The sequence below is a fragment of the Salmo salar genome, chromosome 15 (assembly GCF_965601325.2).
Source record: "Salmo salar chromosome 15, fSalSal1, whole genome shotgun sequence".
Lineage (NCBI taxonomy): Eukaryota > Metazoa > Chordata > Actinopteri > Salmoniformes > Salmonidae > Salmo > Salmo salar.
In genome coordinates, this window is record NC_138305.1 from 109,077,501 (window position 1) to 109,095,837 (window position 18,337).

Genomic DNA, 18,337 nt, shown 5'->3' on the forward strand with positions numbered 1-18,337 from the left:
CTGATGATAACTGAGTTCAGTAGGTACCTGGCAGGGTCTCTGATGATAACTGAGTTCAGTAGGTACCTGGCAGGGTCTCTGATGATAACTGAGTTCAGTAGGTACCTGGCAGGGGTCTCTGATGATAACTGAGTTCAGTAGGTACCTGGCAGGGTCTCTGATGATAACTGAGTTCAGTAGGTACCTGGCAGGGTCTCTGATGATAACTGAGTTCAGTAGGTACCTGGCAGGGTCTCTGATGATAACTGAGTTCAGTAGGTACCTGGCAGGGGTCTCTGATGATAACTGAGTTCAGTAGGTACCTGGCAGGGGTCTCTGATGATAACTGAGTTCAGTAGGTACCTGGCAGGGGTCTCTGATGATAACTGAGTTCAGTAGGTACCTGGCAGGGGTCTCTGATGATAACTGAGTTCAGTAGGTACCTGGCAGGGGTCTCTGATGATAACTGAGTTCAGTAGGTACCTGGCAGGGGTCTCTGATGATAACTGAGTTCAGTAGGTACCTGGCAGGGGTCTCTGATGATAACTGAGTTCAGTAGGTACCTGGCAGGGTCTCTGATGATAACTGAGTTCAGTAGGTACCTGGCAGGGTCTCTGATGATAACTGAGTTCAGTAGCTACCTGGCAGGGGTCTCTGATGAGAACTGAGTTCAGTAGGTACCTGGCAGGGGTCTCTGATGATAACTGAGTTCAGTAGGTACCTGGCAGGGTTCTCTGATGATAACTGAGTTCAGTAGGTACCTGGCAGGGTCTCTGATGATAACTGAGTTCAGTAGGTACCTGGCAGGGGTCTCTGATGATAACTGAGTTCAGTAGGTACCTGGCAGGGGTCTCTGATGATAACTGAGTTCAGTAGGTACCTGGCCGGGGTCTCTGATGATAACTGAGTTCAGTAGGTACCTGGCCGGGGTCTCTGATGATAACTGAGTTCAGTACCCACCTGGCAGCGGTCACAGTGTGGTCCAGTCACACCTTGTTTACATTGACATTGTCCTGTGTGACGGTCACATGAAGCTGTGCCACAGGGAGAGCAGTTGCATCCTGGGTAAATAAGAGAGAGATGGGGAGATAATTGCAGAGACGACTGACCGGAAACCGTCTCACACAGAGGAAGTGATTTGTTAACCCTTCTTATTAACCAGGTTAAGACCTTGTGGTGAAAACAACTCGTTTTTGAGACTTCCTGGATTAAAGAGAAATACATTTAGTGGAAGTTAGAGGCTATGTAAACTGGGATTAGGCTAGAGAGGGTATGGATGTGTGTGTGTGTGTGTGGATTTGTGTGTGTGTGTGTTTGCGTGTGTATCTGTGTTTGCACGTGCATTAACACGTACAGACCTGTGTGTGTGTGTGCGTTTGCATGAGCACATCCGTGTGCTCAAGTGTGTGTCTGTGTGTATTGTCCGACCGGGCCAGGTTGGTCTTACTGGTACAGTTCCTGGCAGTGACGGCGTCACCGTAGAAACCGGGGGCACAGATCTCGCAGTGCGTCCCGGCGGTGTTGTGCATGCAGTTGTGACACTCGCCCGTCAGCCCGTCACAGTCGCTGAACAGCATGTTGGGGTCCGTGTTGTCATGGCAATGGCAGAGCTGGCACTTGCTGCCAATAACCACGGGGTTGCCGTAGAAACCGGGAGCACACCTGAAGGAGGGTAGAGACAGAATGAGGAGGAGGAGGAGGAGTCAGCGCGTGGATTGGACACAGGTGTGTTTGTTCAGGTCATCAAACAAATGAAGTATGAGACTTTTTTTTTCATAAAAACTTCTCTCTTCACTGTTAAGTCAACTTGTGTACACATGGCAAGATTGTTATATAGTAAAGCTGATTTCATCATTGAGTGGACTGCTGACCTTTGACACTGGGGCCCAGCGTAGCCAGGCATACACAGACACTGCATCCTGTTGAGTTTCTCCACACAGCCCACTGCAAAACTACACAGGAGAGAAGAGGGAGCAGCCAGGAGTTGTAGTCAGAGACACAAACCAATCTACAGTTTCTACAATACGTAACAGCTGAGCAAAGAGGATCTATGAGAGGAGAGGAAAGGAGAGGTTACTGACTTGTTGGAGGACACCTGCAGAGGACAGGGGCAGAAAAGAGAAGAAGAAGAGGAGAGGAAAGGAGAGGTTACTGACTTGTTGGAGGACACCTGCAGAGGACAGGGGTAGAAAAGAGAAGAAGAAAGGTTACTGACTTGTTGGAGGACACCTGCAGAGGACAGGGGCAGAAAAGAGAAGAAGAAGAGGAGAGGAAAGGAGAGGTTACTGACTTGTTGGAGGACACCTGCAGAGGACAGGGGTAGAAAAGAGAAGAAGAAGAGGAAAGGAGAGGTTACTGACTTGTTGGAGGACACCTGCAGAGGACAGGGGCATGTGTCACAGGAGAGGGTTTGTCCATCTAGAGAGTTGTTACCATGGAAACCACCTTGACATTTCTCACAGTGCTCTCCAGCCCTGTTGTGTTGACAGTTCTGAGAGAAACATCAACACATCAACATATACACCTCACAAAACACAGACATTAAAACACAAGGATTTTTTTGGTAATATATATGATGATGTGCCCAGAGGCAGTAGATAAAACAGTCTGTCAGCCATGATGATGTGCCCAGAGGCAGTAGTTAAAACAGTCTGTCAGCCATGATGATGTTCCCAGAGGCAGTAGATAAAACAGTCTGTCAGCCATGATGATGTTCTCAGAGGCAGTAGATAAAACAGTCTGTCAGCCATGATGATGTGCCCAGAGGCAGTAGATAAAACAGTCTGTCAGCCATGATGATGGTCTCAGATGCAGTAGATAAAACAGTCTGTCAGCCATGATGATGTGCCCAGAGGCAGTAGATAAAACAGTCTGTCAGCCATGATGATGTGCCCAGAGGCAGTAGATAAAACAGTCTGTCAGCCATGATGATGTGCCCAGAGGCAGTAGATAAAACAGTCTGTCAGCCATGATGATGTGCCCAGAGGCAGTAGTTAAAACAGTCTGTCAGCCATGATGATGTTCTCAGAGGCAGTAGTTAAAACAGTCTGTCAGCCATGATGATGTTCTCAGAGGCAGTAGTTAAAACAGTCTGTCAGCCATGATGATGTGCCCAGAGGCAGTAGATAAAACAGTCTGTCAGCCATGATGATGTTCTCAGAGGCAGTAGATAAAACAGTCTGTCAGCCATGATGATGTTCTCAGAGGCAGTAGTTAAAACAGTCTGTCAGCCATGATGATGTGCCCAGAGGCAGTAGATAAAACAGTCTGTCAGCCATGATGATGTGCCCAGAGGCAGTAGATAAAACAGTCTGTCAGCCATGATGATGTTCCCAGAGGCAGTAGATAAAACAGTCTGTCAGCCATGATGATGTTCTCAGAGGTTCCAGGAATTTACAGTACTGACTACAGTTATAGTGGAGTTATAGTACTGACTACAGTTATAGTGGAGTTATAGTACTGACTACAGTTATAGTGGAGTTATAGTACTGACTACAGTTATAGTGGTGTTATAGTACTGACTACAGTTATAGTACTGACTACAGTTATAGTGGTGTTATAGTACTGACTACAGTTATAGTACTGACTACAGTTATAGTGGTGTTATAGTACTGACTACAGTTATAGTACTGACTACAGTTATAGTGGTGTTATAGTACTGACTACAGTTATAGTACTGACTACAGTTATAGTGGTGTTATAGTACTGACTACAGTTATAGTACTGTCTACAGTTAGTGGTGTTATAGTACTGACTACAGTTATAGTACTGTCTACAGTTACAGTGGTGTTATAGTACTGACTACAGTTATAGTACTGACAACAGTTATAGTACTGACTACAGTTACAGTGGAGTTATAGTACTGACTACAGTTATAGTACTGACTACAGTTATAGTGGTACTGACTACAGTTATAGTGGTACTGACTACAGTTACAGTGGAGTTATAGTACTGACTACAGTTATAGTACTGACTACAGTTATAGTACTGACTACAGTTATAGTGTTGTTATAGTACTGACTACAGTTATAGTACTGACTACAGTTATAGTGGTGTTATAGTACTGACTACAGTTATAGTGGTGTTATAGTACTGACTACAGTTATAGTGGTACTGACTACAGTTATAGTGGTACTGACTACAGTTACAGTGGAGTTATAGTACTGACTACAGTTACAGTACTGACTACAGTTATAGTACTGACTACAGTTATAGTGTTGTTATAGTACTGACTACAGTTATAGTACTGACTACAGTTATAGTGTTGTTATAGTACTGACTACAGTTATAGTACTGACTACAGTTATAGTGGTGTTATAGTACTGACTACAGTTATAGTGGTGTTATAGTACTGACTACAGTTATAGTGGTGTTATAGTACTGACTACAGTTATAGTGGTGTTATAGTACTGACTACAGTTATAGTGGTGTTATAGTACTGACTACAGTTATAGTGGTGTTATAGTACTGACTACAGTTATAGTGGTGTTATAGTACTGACTACAGTTATAGTGGTGTTATAGTACTGACTACAGTTATAGTACTGACTATAATTCAGCTGGAAAGCCAACATATTCATGTCATTAACAGTTGATTACAGAGAGATGAGAGTCTGCATCTTCCATTGTGATACAACTTCCTGATCCATCCAGGAGTAACCTACGAATTACATTTTTGCATTACTGTTTGCGATTGATGTAAAGAATCTTTGTGATTGGTATAAACAAGCAGCACTCACTTCACAGACTCCAGACCCGTCCAGACACTGGTCAGAGTGGCCATTACAGTTGCAGGGAACACACTTCCCCAGGAACAGACCCTTAGTGTCTCTGTAGGACCCTGGAGCACATTGCTGGAGTTTTAGTTATAGGAGGGGGAGAAGAGAGAGAAGGTGAGGGAGGGCGAGCAGGGGGACAGAGAGAAGGTGAGGGAGGGCGAGCAGGGGGACAGAGAGAAGGTGAGGGAGGGCGAGCAGGGGGACAGAGAGAAGGTGAGGGAGGGCGAGCAGGGGGACAGAGAGAAGGTGAGGGAGGGCGAGCAGGGGGACAGAGAGAAGGTGAGGGAGGGCGAGCAGGGGGACAGAGAGAAGGTGAGGGAGGGCGAGCAGGGGGACAGAGAGAAGGTGAGGGAGAGCAGGGGGACAGAGAGAAGGTGAGGGAGAGCAGGGGGACAGAGAGAAGGTGAGGGAGAGCAGGGGGACAGAGGGAAGGTGAGGGAGAGCAGGGGGACAGAGAGAAGGTGAGGGAGAGCAGGGGGACAGAGAGAAGGTGAGGGAGAGCAGGGGGACAGAGAGAAGGTGAGGGAGAGCAGGGGGACAGATAGAAGGTGAGGGAGAGCAGGGGGACAGAGAGAAGGTGAGGGAGAGCAGGGGGACAGAGAGAAGGTGAGGGAGAGCAGGGGGACAGAGAGAAGGTGAGGGAGAGCAGGGGGACAGAGAGAAGGTGAGGGAGAGCAGGGGGACAGAGAGAAGGTGAGGGAGAGCAGGGGGACAGAGAGAAGGTGAGGGAGAGCAGGGGGACAGAAATAAACTGAGACGGAGATTCTGACTTGATTCCTATCTGCATGGACAAATCTGTGGACACATAATCATTGTTTATCAAACCAAACTATAAGGTTGGGATATCTGAAGTAAAAACCTAAAAACAAAATCCATATTTAGGTATCCAGCAATGTAATAACATACAGTAGTACCCACATGTATATTAAACAGTCAACTGGATGTGATCTGACCTGGCTGGGTTAGTAACACAGTAATAACACAATACTAAATCAGTCAACCCATTCCAACCTGGCTGGGTTAGTAACACAGTAATAACACAATACTAATCAGTCAACCCAGTAGTTACCGGGACAGAGGCAGATCTCTACGCTGTTGGGCTATGGTTAGTAACCCAGTAATAACCAAGTAATGTTTTAGTAATAACACATTAATAACATATGAATAACATGACCCAGTCATATCATCCTAAAATAGTCCTAACATAGTCTTAACCTGTTAATAACATAGTAATAGCTCAGTAATAACATAACCCAGTCCTAACGTCGTCCTAACCCGTTAATAACATAATAATAGCTCAGTAATAACATGAATAACATAACCCAGTCCTAACATAGTCCTAACGCCGTCCTAACATCGTCCTAACCCGTTAATAACATAGTAATAGCTCAGTAATAACATAACCCAGTCCTAACGTCGTCCTAACCCGTTAATAACATAACAATAGCTCAGTAATAACATAACCCAGTCCTAACATAGTCCTAACGTCGTCCTAACGTCGTCCTAACCCGTTAATAACATAGTAATAGCTCAGTAATAACATAACCCAGTCCTAACGTCGTCCTAACGTCGTCCTAACATAGTCCTAACCCGTTAATAACATAGTAATAGCTCAGTAATAACATGAATAACATAACCCAGTCCTAACGTCGTCCTAACGTCGTCCTAACATAGTCCTAACGTCGTCCTAACATAGTCCTAACATAGTCCTAACGTCGTCCTAACATAGTCCTAACCCGTTAATAACATAATAATAGCTCAGTAATAACATGAATAACATAACCCAGTCCTAACGTCGTCCTAACGTCGTCCTAACGTCGTCCTAACGTCGTCCTAACATAGTCCTAACGTCGTCCTAACATAGTCCTAACCCGTTAATAACATAATAATAGCTCAGTAATAACACATTTAGAACACATTACTGACACCAACCTGGCAGGAGTCTCCCTGGTAGTTCGCAGGACAGAGACAGATCTCTACGCTGTTGGCGTGTCGCCCCGTGGGCAGGGTCTGTGCTCCCTCCAGCACGACCCCGCGTAGCGACACAGTGTGGGCAGACTGGGAGTGGAGAGCTCTGATCTGGAGAGACTCTAAACCCACCAGAACCATCATCAGTTCCTCTCTAGACACCACGTTACCCGTCCGGGCGTGGCGGAAACTTCCCTGGGGGGGTAGAGAGAGAGATGGGGGTGAGAGTAGGCATGGGTATTATGATGTCGGCGGCAGGTAGCCTAGTGGTTAGAGCGTTGGGCCAGTAACCGAAAGGTTACTAGATCGAATCCCCCGAGCTGACAAGGTAAAAATCTGTCGTTCTGCTCCTGAACAAGGCAGTTTAACCCACTGGCACTCATAGGACTTCATGTTACACAAAACATGTATGTTTTGCTCGATAAAGTTCATATTTATGTCCTAAATCCCATCCCCAGGTGGTCAGTGTCCCTCCACCATGTGGACTATCCCCAGGTGGTCAGTGTCCCTCCACCATGTGGGCTATCCCCAGGTGGTCAGTGTCCTACCTCCACCATGTGGACTATCCCCAGGTGGTCAGTGTCCTACCTCCACCATGTGGACTATCCCCAGGTGGTCAGTGTCCTACCTCCACCATGTGGACTATCCCCAGGTGGTCAGTGTCCTACCTCCACCATGTGGACTATCCCCAGGTGGTCAGTGTCCTACCTCCACCATGTGGACTATCCCCAGGTGGTCAGTGTCCTACCTCCACCATGTGGACTATCCCCAGGTGGTCAGTGTCCTACCTCCACCATGTGGACGATCCCCAGGTGTGGTTCTTCAGGTGAAGAATATGCTCGCTCCATAAACACCAGGGTCATCTGGTTACCCTGGAGACACAGAGACACACACACACAGTCTTTATTATCAGACGCACAACCATTATCAACAGTGATTAACCAGCTTTACTGGTAGTTAATGTTAATGAGAACAGCTACATTATCAACAGGGATTAACCAGCCTTACTGGTAGTTAATGAGAACAGCTACATTATCAACAGGGATTAACCAGCCTTACTGGTAGTTAATGTTAATGAGAACAACTACATTATCAACAGGGATTAACCAGCCTTACTGGTAGTTAATGAGAACCGCTACATTATCAACAGGGATTAACCAGCCTTACTGGTAGTTAATGTTAATGAGAACAGCTACATTATCAACAGGGATTAACCAGCCTTACTGGTAGTTAATGTGAATGAGAACAGCTACATTATCAACAGGGATTAACCAGCCTTACTGGTAGTTAATGTGAATGAGAACAGCTACATTATCAACAGGGATTAACCAGCCTTACTGGTAGTTAATGTGAATGAGAACAGCTACATTATCAACAGGGATTAACCAGCCTTACTGGTAGTTAATGTGAACGAGAACAGATACATTATCAACAGGGATTAACCAGCTTTACTGGTAGTTAATGTGAATGAGAACAGCTACATTATCAACAGGGATTAACCAGCCTTACTGGTAGTTAATGTTATTGAGAACAGCTACATTATCAACAGGGATTAACCAGCCTTACTGGTAGTTAATGTTAATGAGAACAGCTACATTATCAACAAGGATTAACCAGCCTTACTGGTAGTTAATGTTAATGAGAACAGCTACATTATCAACAGGGATTAACCAGCCTTACTGGTAGTTAATGTGAATGAGAACAGCTACATTATCAACAGGGATTAACCAGCCTTACTGGCAGTTAATGTGAATGAGAATAGCTACATTATCAACAGGGATTAACCAGCTTTACTGGTAGTTAATGTGAATGAGAACAACTACATTATCAACAGGGATTAACCAGCCTTACTGGTAGTTCATGTGAATGAGAACAACTACATTATCAACAAGGATTAACCAGCCTTACTGGTAGTTAATGTTAATGAGAACAGCTACATTATCAACAGGGATTAACCAGCCTTACTGGTAGTTAATGTGAATGAGAACAGCTACATTATCAACAGGGATTAACCAGCCTTACTGGCAGTTAATGTGAATGAGAATAGCTACATTATCAACAGGGATTAACCAGCTTTACTGGTAGTTAATGTGAATGAGAACAACTACATTATCAACAGGGATTAACCAGCCTTACTGGTAGTTAATGTGAATGAGAACAACTACATTATCAACAGGGATTAACCAGCCTCATTGGTAGTTAATGTTAATGAGAACAGCTACATTATCAGCCTTACTGGTAGTTAATGTGAATGAGAATAGCTCATCAGTTGACTGAGAAATTCATACAGTGCATTTGGAAAGTATTCAGACCCCTTGACTTTTTCCACATTTTGTTACTTTACAGTCTTATTCTAAAATTGACTAAATTACTTTTCCCCCCCTCATCAATGTTCGCTTATTTATTAAAAATAATAAACAGAAATACCTTATTTACATAAGTATTCAGACCCTTTGCTATGAGACTCGATTTGGAAAGGCACACACCTGTCTATATAAGGTCCCACAGTTGACAGTGCATGTCGGAGCAAAAACCAAGCCATGAGGTCGAAGGAATTGTCCGTAGAGCTCAGAGACATGATTGTGTTGAGGCACAGATCTGGGGAAGGGTATCAAAACATTTCTGCAGCATTGAAGGTCCCCAAGAACACAGTGGCCTCCATCATCCTTAAATGTAAGAAGTTTGGAACCACCAAGACTTCCTAGAGCTGGCCACCTGGCCAAACTGAGCAATCGGGAGAGAAGGGCCTTGGTCAGGGAGGTGACCAAGAAACCGATGGTCACTCTTACAGAGCTCCAGAGTTCCTCTGTGGAGATGGGAGAACCTTCCAGAAGGACAACAATCTCTGCAGCACCACCAATCAGGCCTTTATGGTAGAGTGGCCAGACGGAAGCCACATGCTTGAAGTTTGCCAAAGATTCTTTGGTCTGATGAAACCAAGATTGAACTCTTTGGTCTGAATGCCAAGCGTCACATCTGGATGAAACCTAGCATCATCCCTACGGTGAAGCATGGTGGTGGCAGCATCATGTGGGGACGTTTTTCAGCGGCAAGGACTGGGAGACTAGTCAGGATCGAGGCAAAGATGAACTGAACAAAGTACAGAGATCCTTGATGAAAACCTGCTCAGGACCTCAGACTGTGGCGACTGTTCACCTTCCAACAGGACAACGACTCTAAGCATACAGCCAAGACAACGCAGGAGTGGCTTCGGGACAAGTCTCTGAATGTCCTTGAGTGGCCCAGCCAGAGCCTGGACTTGAACCCGATCAAACATCTCTGGAGAGTCCTGAAAATAGCCGTGCAGCGACGCTCCCCATCCAACCTGACAGAGCTTGAGAGGATCTGCAGAGAAGAATGTGAGAAACTCCACAAATACAGGTGTGCCAAGCTTGTAGCGTCATACCCAAGAAGACTCAATGCTGTAATCGCTGCCAAAGGTGCTTCAACAAAGTAAACTGTCTGAATACTTATGTAAATATGATAGTTTTTTTTTTTTAAATTTATTAGCAAAAATGTCTAAAAACCTGTTTTTGCTTTGTCATTATGGGGTATTGTGTGTAGATTGATAAGGGGAAAAAACAATTTAATCCATTTTAGAAAATGGCTGTAACGTAACAAAATGTGGTAAAAGTCAAGGGGTCTGAATACTTTCCGAAGGCTCTGTACACACAGCATTTAAACAACACAAGCGCATCTTTCTTTTGAGCAGAATTGAACCAGATCTCTGATCTCTTAACTGGTAGGAACAAGGTTTACATACTTCATACTTTATTTCAGACGCTTCAAAGGATACCAAGTACTACTTTGGCGTTAACATCATTCTACTGTGTTTAGGTGTAAAGCATGGTCCCTGTGGTGGGATGTGTACCTTGAGAATGACGTCAGGTCGAGAGGCTTCAGCGGGCAGAGAGAGAACATCTCCTCTCATAGTCTGAGTGTGCAGACGATACCGCAGATACCCTCCATAAGATGATACCTAAATAGAGATGATTAGAGAGGGATGAGAGGGAGGGAAGGAGAGATGGAGAGAGGGAGAGGGAGAGGGACAGAGAAAAAAGAGGTGGAGAGCGAGACAGAAGAAAGAGAGGAATAACAATAAAGGGATAGAAAGTGACCGTTACAGAGAGATCGATATTGACAGAGAAGACAGGAAGAGACAGAAGACAGGAAGAGACAGAGAAAGAGAGGAAAGGAAGAGACAGAGAGGACAGGAAGAGACAGAAGACAGGAAGAGACAGAAAGGGACAGAGAAGACAAGGAAGAGACAGAACACCGGGAGAGACAGAGAGTCTTGTGATCAAGCACTAATGCTAGAGGAAGGTTAACTAAGCATGTTCAAATGGCAAGATAAGCCAGGTGTTATACTCTAGACGAAACAAAGATCCCTATCTCTACCTCTTTAGTGTGTGTGTGTGTGTGTGTGTGTGTACTATATATAGTCCTTAGCACTAGTGTAATCTGATGTAGCCTCCTTTTGCTCCTGCAAACACTGATGCATTTATTTCACCCACCCCAGCAGCTTGTCTCATCCTGTCCTTTCTGTCTTTTCCTGACCTCTGTCTCTGTCTCTTCCTGTCTTCTGTCTCTTCCTGTCCTCTCTGTCTCTTCCTGTCCTCTCTGTCTCTTCCTGTCCTCTCTGTCTCTTCCTGTCCTCTCTGTCTCTGTCTCTTCCTGTCCTCTCTGTCTCTTCCTGTCCTCTCTGTCTCTGTCTCTTCCTGTCCTTTCTGTCTCTTCCTGTCTTCTGTCTCTTCCTGTCCTCTGTCTCTTCCTGTCCTCTGTCTCTTCCTGTCCTCTGTCTCTTCCTGTCCTCTGTCTCTTCCTGTCCTCTGTCTCTTCCTGTCCTCTGTCTCTTCCTGTCCTCTCTGTCTCTTCCTGTCCTCTCTGTCTCTTCCTGTCCTCTCTGTCTCTGTCTCTTCCTGTCCTCTCTGTCTCTGTCTCTTCCTGTCCTCTCTGTCTCTGTCTCTTCCTGTCCTCTCTGTCTCTGTCTCTTCCTGTCCTCTCTGTCTCTGTCTCTTCCTGTCCTTTCTGTCTTTTCATGTCCTCTCTGTCTCTTCCTGTCCTCTGTCTTTTCCTGTCCTCTGTCTTTTCCTGTCCTCTCTGTCTTTTCCTGTCCTCTCTGTCTCTTCCTGTCTTCTGTCTCTTCCTGTCCTCTCTGTCTTTGTCCGTACCTTGTCTCCCAGGTATGTTCTAGGAGCGTGCCAGAAGAGGTCTTGGTAGACATCAGGTACATCACTAAGGTCCGCTTCCACCACATCCTGACCAGGATATACTGTCACAGGAACTTCCTGTCTGTCTGCTCCCAGCAGCACCCAGGCCATCATGTCCAACACCTATAGAGATGTTATAATAACATGACATTATAATATAACATTAATATAACACTTCCTGTCTGACTGCACCCAGACCATCATGTCCATCACCTATAGAGATGTTATAATAACATGACATTATAATATAACATTAATATAACACTTCCTGTCTGACTGCACCCAGACCATCATGTCCATCACCTATAGAGATGTTATAATAACATGACATTATAATATAACATTAATATAACACTTCCTGTTTGACTGCTCCCAGACCATCATCTCTATCACCTGGGGATTATACACATTACATATTACTACACATAAACAACGTTAATACGTGTAAAACAAACTTTACTTAAACCACACAGCATTGATTCAAAACATGCTAAATTGTGTTGCAGCACAAAAAAAGTACATCTGAGTTTTATGTCAGTTGCAAAGTATGGAACTGTTGAGCAAACACACAAACTATAAGCACAACCCTCTGTCCTCTGTACTGTCCTCTACCTCAGTCCGTCGTTTCTCTGAGCTACGACAGCGGTTGGTGGCTCCGAAACAGAAACAGGAAGTGCAGCCTTTAGGGTTGGCGGGGTCAAGGTAGAAGGTATCCACTCTGCACTGGTCACAACGACCATCCTGGACATTCTCCTGAAAAAGGAAAGTGAGAAAGTATGCTACTTGGCCAATAACGTCTTTGTGAGATTCTGCTTCCTGGTTGAACACATCCAACTCGAAGGACCATGAAGAATGAAATAACTTAAGGCTGCACGGGAAAAAATGGCCAGCCTTTTTAAAGAAAGGATTCATTATGTTATGTAGCACAGAGAGGAAATACATTTTACATTGACATTAAAGTAAAGTTCACACAGACAGTAGGGTGGAGTTCACACAGACAGTAGGGTGGAGTTCACACAGACAGTAGGGTGGAGTTCAAACGGACAGTAGGGTGGAGTTCACACAGACAGTAGAGTGGAGTTCACACAGACAGTAGGGTGGAGTTCACACAGACAGTAGGGTGGAGTTCACACAGACAGTAGGGTGGAGTTCACACAGACAGTAGAGTGGAGTTCACACAGACAGTAGGGTGGAGTTCACACAGACAGTAGAGTGGAGTTCACACGGACAGTAGAGTGGAGTTCACACAGAGAGTAGAGTGGAGTTCACACGGACAGTAGGGTGTAGTTCACACGGACAGTAGGGTGGAGTTCACACAGACAGTAGAGTGTAGTTCACACAGACAGTAGGGTGGAGTTCACACAGACAGTAGGGTGCAGTTCACACAGACAGTAGGGTGGAGTTCACACAGACAGTAGGGTGGAGTTCACACAGACAGTAGAGTGGAGTTCACACGGACAGTAGGGTAGAGTTCACACAGACAGTAGGGTGGAGTTCACACAGACAGTAGAGTGGAGTTCACACAGACAGTAGGGTGGAGTTCACACAGACAGTAGAGTGGAGTTCACACAGACAGTAGAGTGGAGTTCACACAGACAGTAGAGTGGAGTTCATACAGACAGTAGAGTGGAGTTCACACAGACAGTAGGGTGGAGTTCACACAGACAGTAGGGTGGAGTTCACACAGAGAGTAGGGTGGAGTTCACACAGAGAGTAGGGTGGAGTTCACACAGAGAGTAGGGTGGAGTTCACACAGACAGTAGGGTGGAGTTCACACAGACAGTAGGGTGGAGTTCAAACAGACAGTAGGGTGGAGTTCACACAGACAGTAGAGTGGAGTTCACACAGACAGTAGGGTGGAGTTCACACAGACAGTAGAGTGGAGTTCACACAGACAGTAGAGTGGAGTTCACACAGACAGTAGGGTGGAGTTCACACGGACAGTAGAGTGGAGTTGACACGGACAGTAGGGTAGAGTTCACACAGACAGTAGGGTGGAGTTCACACAGAGAGTAGAGTGGAGTTCACACAGACAGTAGAGTGGAGTTCACACAGACAGTAGGGTGGAGTTCACACAGACAGTAGGGTGGAGTTCACACAGACAGTAGGGTGGAGTTCACACAGACAGTAGAGTGGAGTTCACACAGACAGTAGGGTGGAGTTCACACAGACAGTAGGGTGGAGTTCACACAGACAGTAGAGTGGAGTTCACACGGACAGTAGAGTGGAGTTCACACAGAGAGTAGAGTGGAGTTCACACGGACAGTAGGGTGGAGTTCACACGGACAGTAGGGTGGAGTTCACACAGACAGTAGAGTGGAGTTCACACAGACAGTAGGGTGGAGTTCACACAGACAGTAGGGTGCAGTTCACACAGACAGTAGGGTGGAGTTCACACAGACAGTAGGGTGGAGTTCACACAGACAGTAGAGTGGAGTTCACACGGACAGTAGGGTAGAGTTCACACAGACAGTAGGGTGGAGTTCACACAGACAGTAGAGTGGAGTTCACACAGACAGTAGGGTGGAGTTCACACAGACAGTAGAGTGGAGTTCACACAGACAGTAGAGTGGAGTTCACACAGACAGTAGAGTGGAGTTCATACAGACAGTAGAGTGGAGTTCACACAGACAGTAGGGTGGAGTTCACACAGACAGTAGAGTGGAGTTCACACAGAGAGTAGGGTGGAGTTCACACAGAGAGTAGGGTGGAGTTCACACAGAGAGTAGGGTGGAGTTCACACAGACAGTAGGGTGGAGTTCACACAGACAGTAGGGTGGAGTTCAAACAGACAGTAGGGTGGAGTTCACACAGACAGTAGAGTGGAGTTCACACAGACAGTAGGGTGGAGTTCACACAGACAGTAGAGTGGAGTTCACACAGACAGTAGAGTGGAGTTCACACAGACAGTAGGGTGGAGTTCACACGGACAGTAGAGTGGAGTTGACACGGACAGTAGGGTAGAGTTCACACAGACAGTAGGGTGGAGTTCACACAGAGAGTAGAGTGGAGTTCACACAGACAGTAGGGTAGAGTTCACACAGACAGTAGGGTGGAGTTCACACAGACAGTAGAGTGGAGTTCACACAGACAGTAGAGTGGAGTTCACACAAACAGTAGAGTGGAGTTCACACAGACAGTAGAGTGGAGTTCACACAGACAGTAGAGTGGAGTTCACACGGACAGTAGGGTGGAGTTCACACAGACAGTAGAGTGGAGTTCACACAGACAGTAGGGTGGAGTTCACACGGACAGTATGGAGTGGAGTTCACACGGACAGTAGGGTGGAGTTCACACGGACAGTAGGGTGGAGTTCACACGGACAGTAGGGTGGAGTTCACACGGACAGTAGGGTGGAGTTCACACAGACAGTAGAGTGGAGTTCACACAGACAGTAGGGTGGAGTTCACACAGACAGTAGGGTGGAGTTCACACAGACAGTAGGGTGGAGTTCACACAGACAGTAGAGTGGAGTTCACACGGACAGTAGGGTAGAGTTCACACAGACAGTAGGGTGGAGTTCACACAGACAGTAGAGTGGAGTCCACACAGACAGTAGGCTGGAGTTCACACAGACAGTAGAGTGGAGTTCACACAGACAGTAGAGTGGAGTTCACACAGACAGTAGGGTGGAGTTCACACAGAGAGTAGGGTGGAGTTCACACAGAGAGTAGGGTGGAGTTCACACAGAGAGTAGGGTGGAGTTCACACAGACAGTAGGGTGGAGTTCACACAGACAGTAGGGTGGAGTTCAAACAGACAGTAGGGTGGAGTTCACACAGACAGTAGAGTGGAATTCACACAGACAGTAGAGTGGAGTTCACACAGACAGTAGGGTGGAGTTCACACGGACAGTAGAGTGGAGTTCACACGGACAGTAGAGTGGAGTTCACAAAGACAGTAGGGTTGAGTTCACACAGACAGTAGGGTGGAGTTCACACGGACAGTATGGAGTGTGGACACAGAGAGTAGGGTGGAGTTCACACAGACAGTAGGGTGGAGTTCACAGAGCCAGTAGAGTGGAGTTCACACGGACAGTAGAGTGGAGTTCACACGGACAGTAGGGTGGAGTTCACACAGACAGTAGAGTGGAGTTCACACGGACAGTAGGGTGGAGTTCACACGGACAGTAGGGTGGAGTTCACACAGACAGTAGGGTGGAGTTCACAGAGCCAGTAGAGTGGAGTTCACACGGACAGTAGAGTGGAGTTCACACGGACAGTAGAGTGGAGTTCACACGGACAGTAGAGTGGAGTTCACACGGACAGTAGGGTGGAGTTCACACAGACAGTAGAGTGGAGTTTACACAGACAGTAGGGTGGAGTTCACACGGACAGTATGGAGTGGAGTTCACACGGACAGTAGGGTGGAGTTCACACGGACAGTATGGAGTGTGGACACAGAGAGTAGGGTGGAGTTCACACAGACAGTAGGGTGGAGTTCACACAGCCAGTAGAGTGGAGTTCACACAGCCAGTAGGGTGGAGTTCACACAGACAGTAGGGTGGAGTTCACACAGACAGTAGGGTGGAGTTCACACGGACAGTAGAGTGGAGTTCACACAGACAGTAGGGTGGAGTTCACACGGACAGCAGGTCTGACCTTGCAGAGGCATCGTCCCGTGTCAGAGTCACACACTTCCTCCTCTGTCGCCGCGTCGTTGCAGTCACATGGCCTACAGTTGGGGTAACCATAGAAACCATGGGTGCAGCGATCACACTGACGACCAATGATGTTGTTCTTGCATCTGAGAGACGAAAACAAACCAGTCAGTCAGTAGGTAACATTACAGTACAGAGAGAATATTAAGAGTAGAGCAGGCCAGATGTATCGATGTGTCCGTTTAAGAGTTGAGCAGGCCAGATGTCTCCGTTTAAGAGTAGAGCAGGCCAGATGTACCGATGTCTCTGTTTAAGAGTAGAGCAGGCCAGATATATTGATATCTCCGTTTAAGAGTTGAGCAGGCCAGATGTATTGATGTCTCCGTTTAAGAGTAGAGCAGGCCAGATGTCTCCGTTTAAGAGTAGAGCAGGCCAGATGTATTGATATCTCCGTTTAAGAGTTGAGCAGGCCAGATGTCTCCGTTTAAGAGTAGAGCAGGCCAGATGTCTCCGTTTAAGAGTAGAACAGGCCAGATGTCTCCGTTTAAGAGTAGAGCAGGCCAGATGTCTCCGTTTAAGAGTTGAGCAGGCCAGATGTCTCCGTTTAAGAGCAGAGCAGGCCAGATGTATTGATATCTCCGTTTAAGAGTAGAGCAGGCCAGATGTCTCCGTTTAAGAGTAGAGCAGGCCAGATGTCTCCGTTTAAGAGCAGAACAGGCCAGATGTCTCCGTTTAAGAGTAGAGCAGGCCAGATGTCTCCGTTTAAGAGCAGAGCAGGCCAGATGTATTGATATCTCCGTTTAAGAGTTGAGCAGGCCAGATGTCTCCGTTTAAGGTTTGAGCAGGCCAGATGTATAGATGTCCCCGCCTCTAGAACCCCGCCTCTAGAACCCCGCCTCTAGAACACCGCCGCTAGAACCCTGCCTCTAGAACACCGCCTCTAGAACACCTCCTCTAGAACACCGCCTCTAGAACACCGCCTCTAGAACCCTGCAGCTAGAACACCGCCTCTAGAACCCTGCCGCTAGAACACCGCCTCTAGAACGTCGCCGCTAGAAACCAGTTGGTCACAGGTACTTTAGTTTGTTTTACCTGCACTGTCCACTGTCGGTGTCACAGCTGACGTCGAGAGCGGTGACTCCAGGACGGGAGCAGTTGCAGACCTCACAGCCGACCAGAGGATGACAGCCGAACGTCTGGGGCTCACACTGAATACACTCTGGGAGCACGGTCCTCGGTGGGCAGATACAGTCTCCAGTCACCGGGTCACACAGCCGTGTACCACACTGACACACTGCAGGGGAGAGGAGAGGAGAGGAGAGGAGAGGAGAGGAGAGGAGAGGAGAGGAGAGGAGAGGAGAGGAGAGGAGAGGAGAGGAGAGGAGAGGAGAGGAGAGGAGAGGAGAGGAGAGTGAGGAGAGGGAAGTTACTGTGGTGTAGAAGTGAATGAATACAACAACACACAGTACAATAAACACATCTCCCTTCCTCCCATCCCCAAACACTCCTCACTCCTCCTCCTCTTCCATCCTCACTCCTCCTCCCTCCTCCTCCTCCCTCCTCCTCCTCTTCCCTTCTCCTCCCTCCTCCCTCCCTCCTCCTCTTCCCTCCATCCTCACTCCTCCTCCTCACTCCTCACTCCTCCTCCCTCCTCCTCCTCTTCCCTTCTCCTCCCTCCTCCCTCCCTCCCTCCCTCCCTCCCTCCTCCTCTTCCCTCCATCCTCACTCCTCCTCCTCTTCCCTTCTCCTCCCTCCTCCTCCTCTTCCCTCCATCCTCACTCCTCCTCTTCTTCCCTCCATCCT

General features: G+C 46.9%; 1 protein-coding gene across 1 annotated transcript in view; it reads right to left on the minus strand.

Moving 5' to 3' along the window:
• LOC106572912 (laminin subunit alpha-5) overlaps window positions 1-18,337 on the minus strand; it is a 292,659-nt gene that overhangs the window by 117,608 nt on the left and 156,714 nt on the right. Inside the window, exons 34-45 of the mRNA XM_082962271.1 lie at window positions 17,627-17,828; window positions 16,536-16,680; window positions 12,547-12,687; window positions 11,896-12,057; window positions 10,596-10,703; window positions 7,513-7,596; window positions 6,689-6,919; window positions 4,718-4,831; window positions 2,340-2,470; window positions 1,851-1,931; window positions 1,427-1,641; window positions 940-1,040 (exon numbers count right to left, since the gene is read on the minus strand). Coding sequence (XP_082818397.1) covers window positions 940-1,040; window positions 1,427-1,641; window positions 1,851-1,931; window positions 2,340-2,470; window positions 4,718-4,831; window positions 6,689-6,919; window positions 7,513-7,596; window positions 10,596-10,703; window positions 11,896-12,057; window positions 12,547-12,687; window positions 16,536-16,680; window positions 17,627-17,828 — 1,715 coding nt within the window. The remainder of the gene's footprint in view (window positions 1-939; window positions 1,041-1,426; window positions 1,642-1,850; window positions 1,932-2,339; window positions 2,471-4,717; window positions 4,832-6,688; window positions 6,920-7,512; window positions 7,597-10,595; window positions 10,704-11,895; window positions 12,058-12,546; window positions 12,688-16,535; window positions 16,681-17,626; window positions 17,829-18,337) is intronic.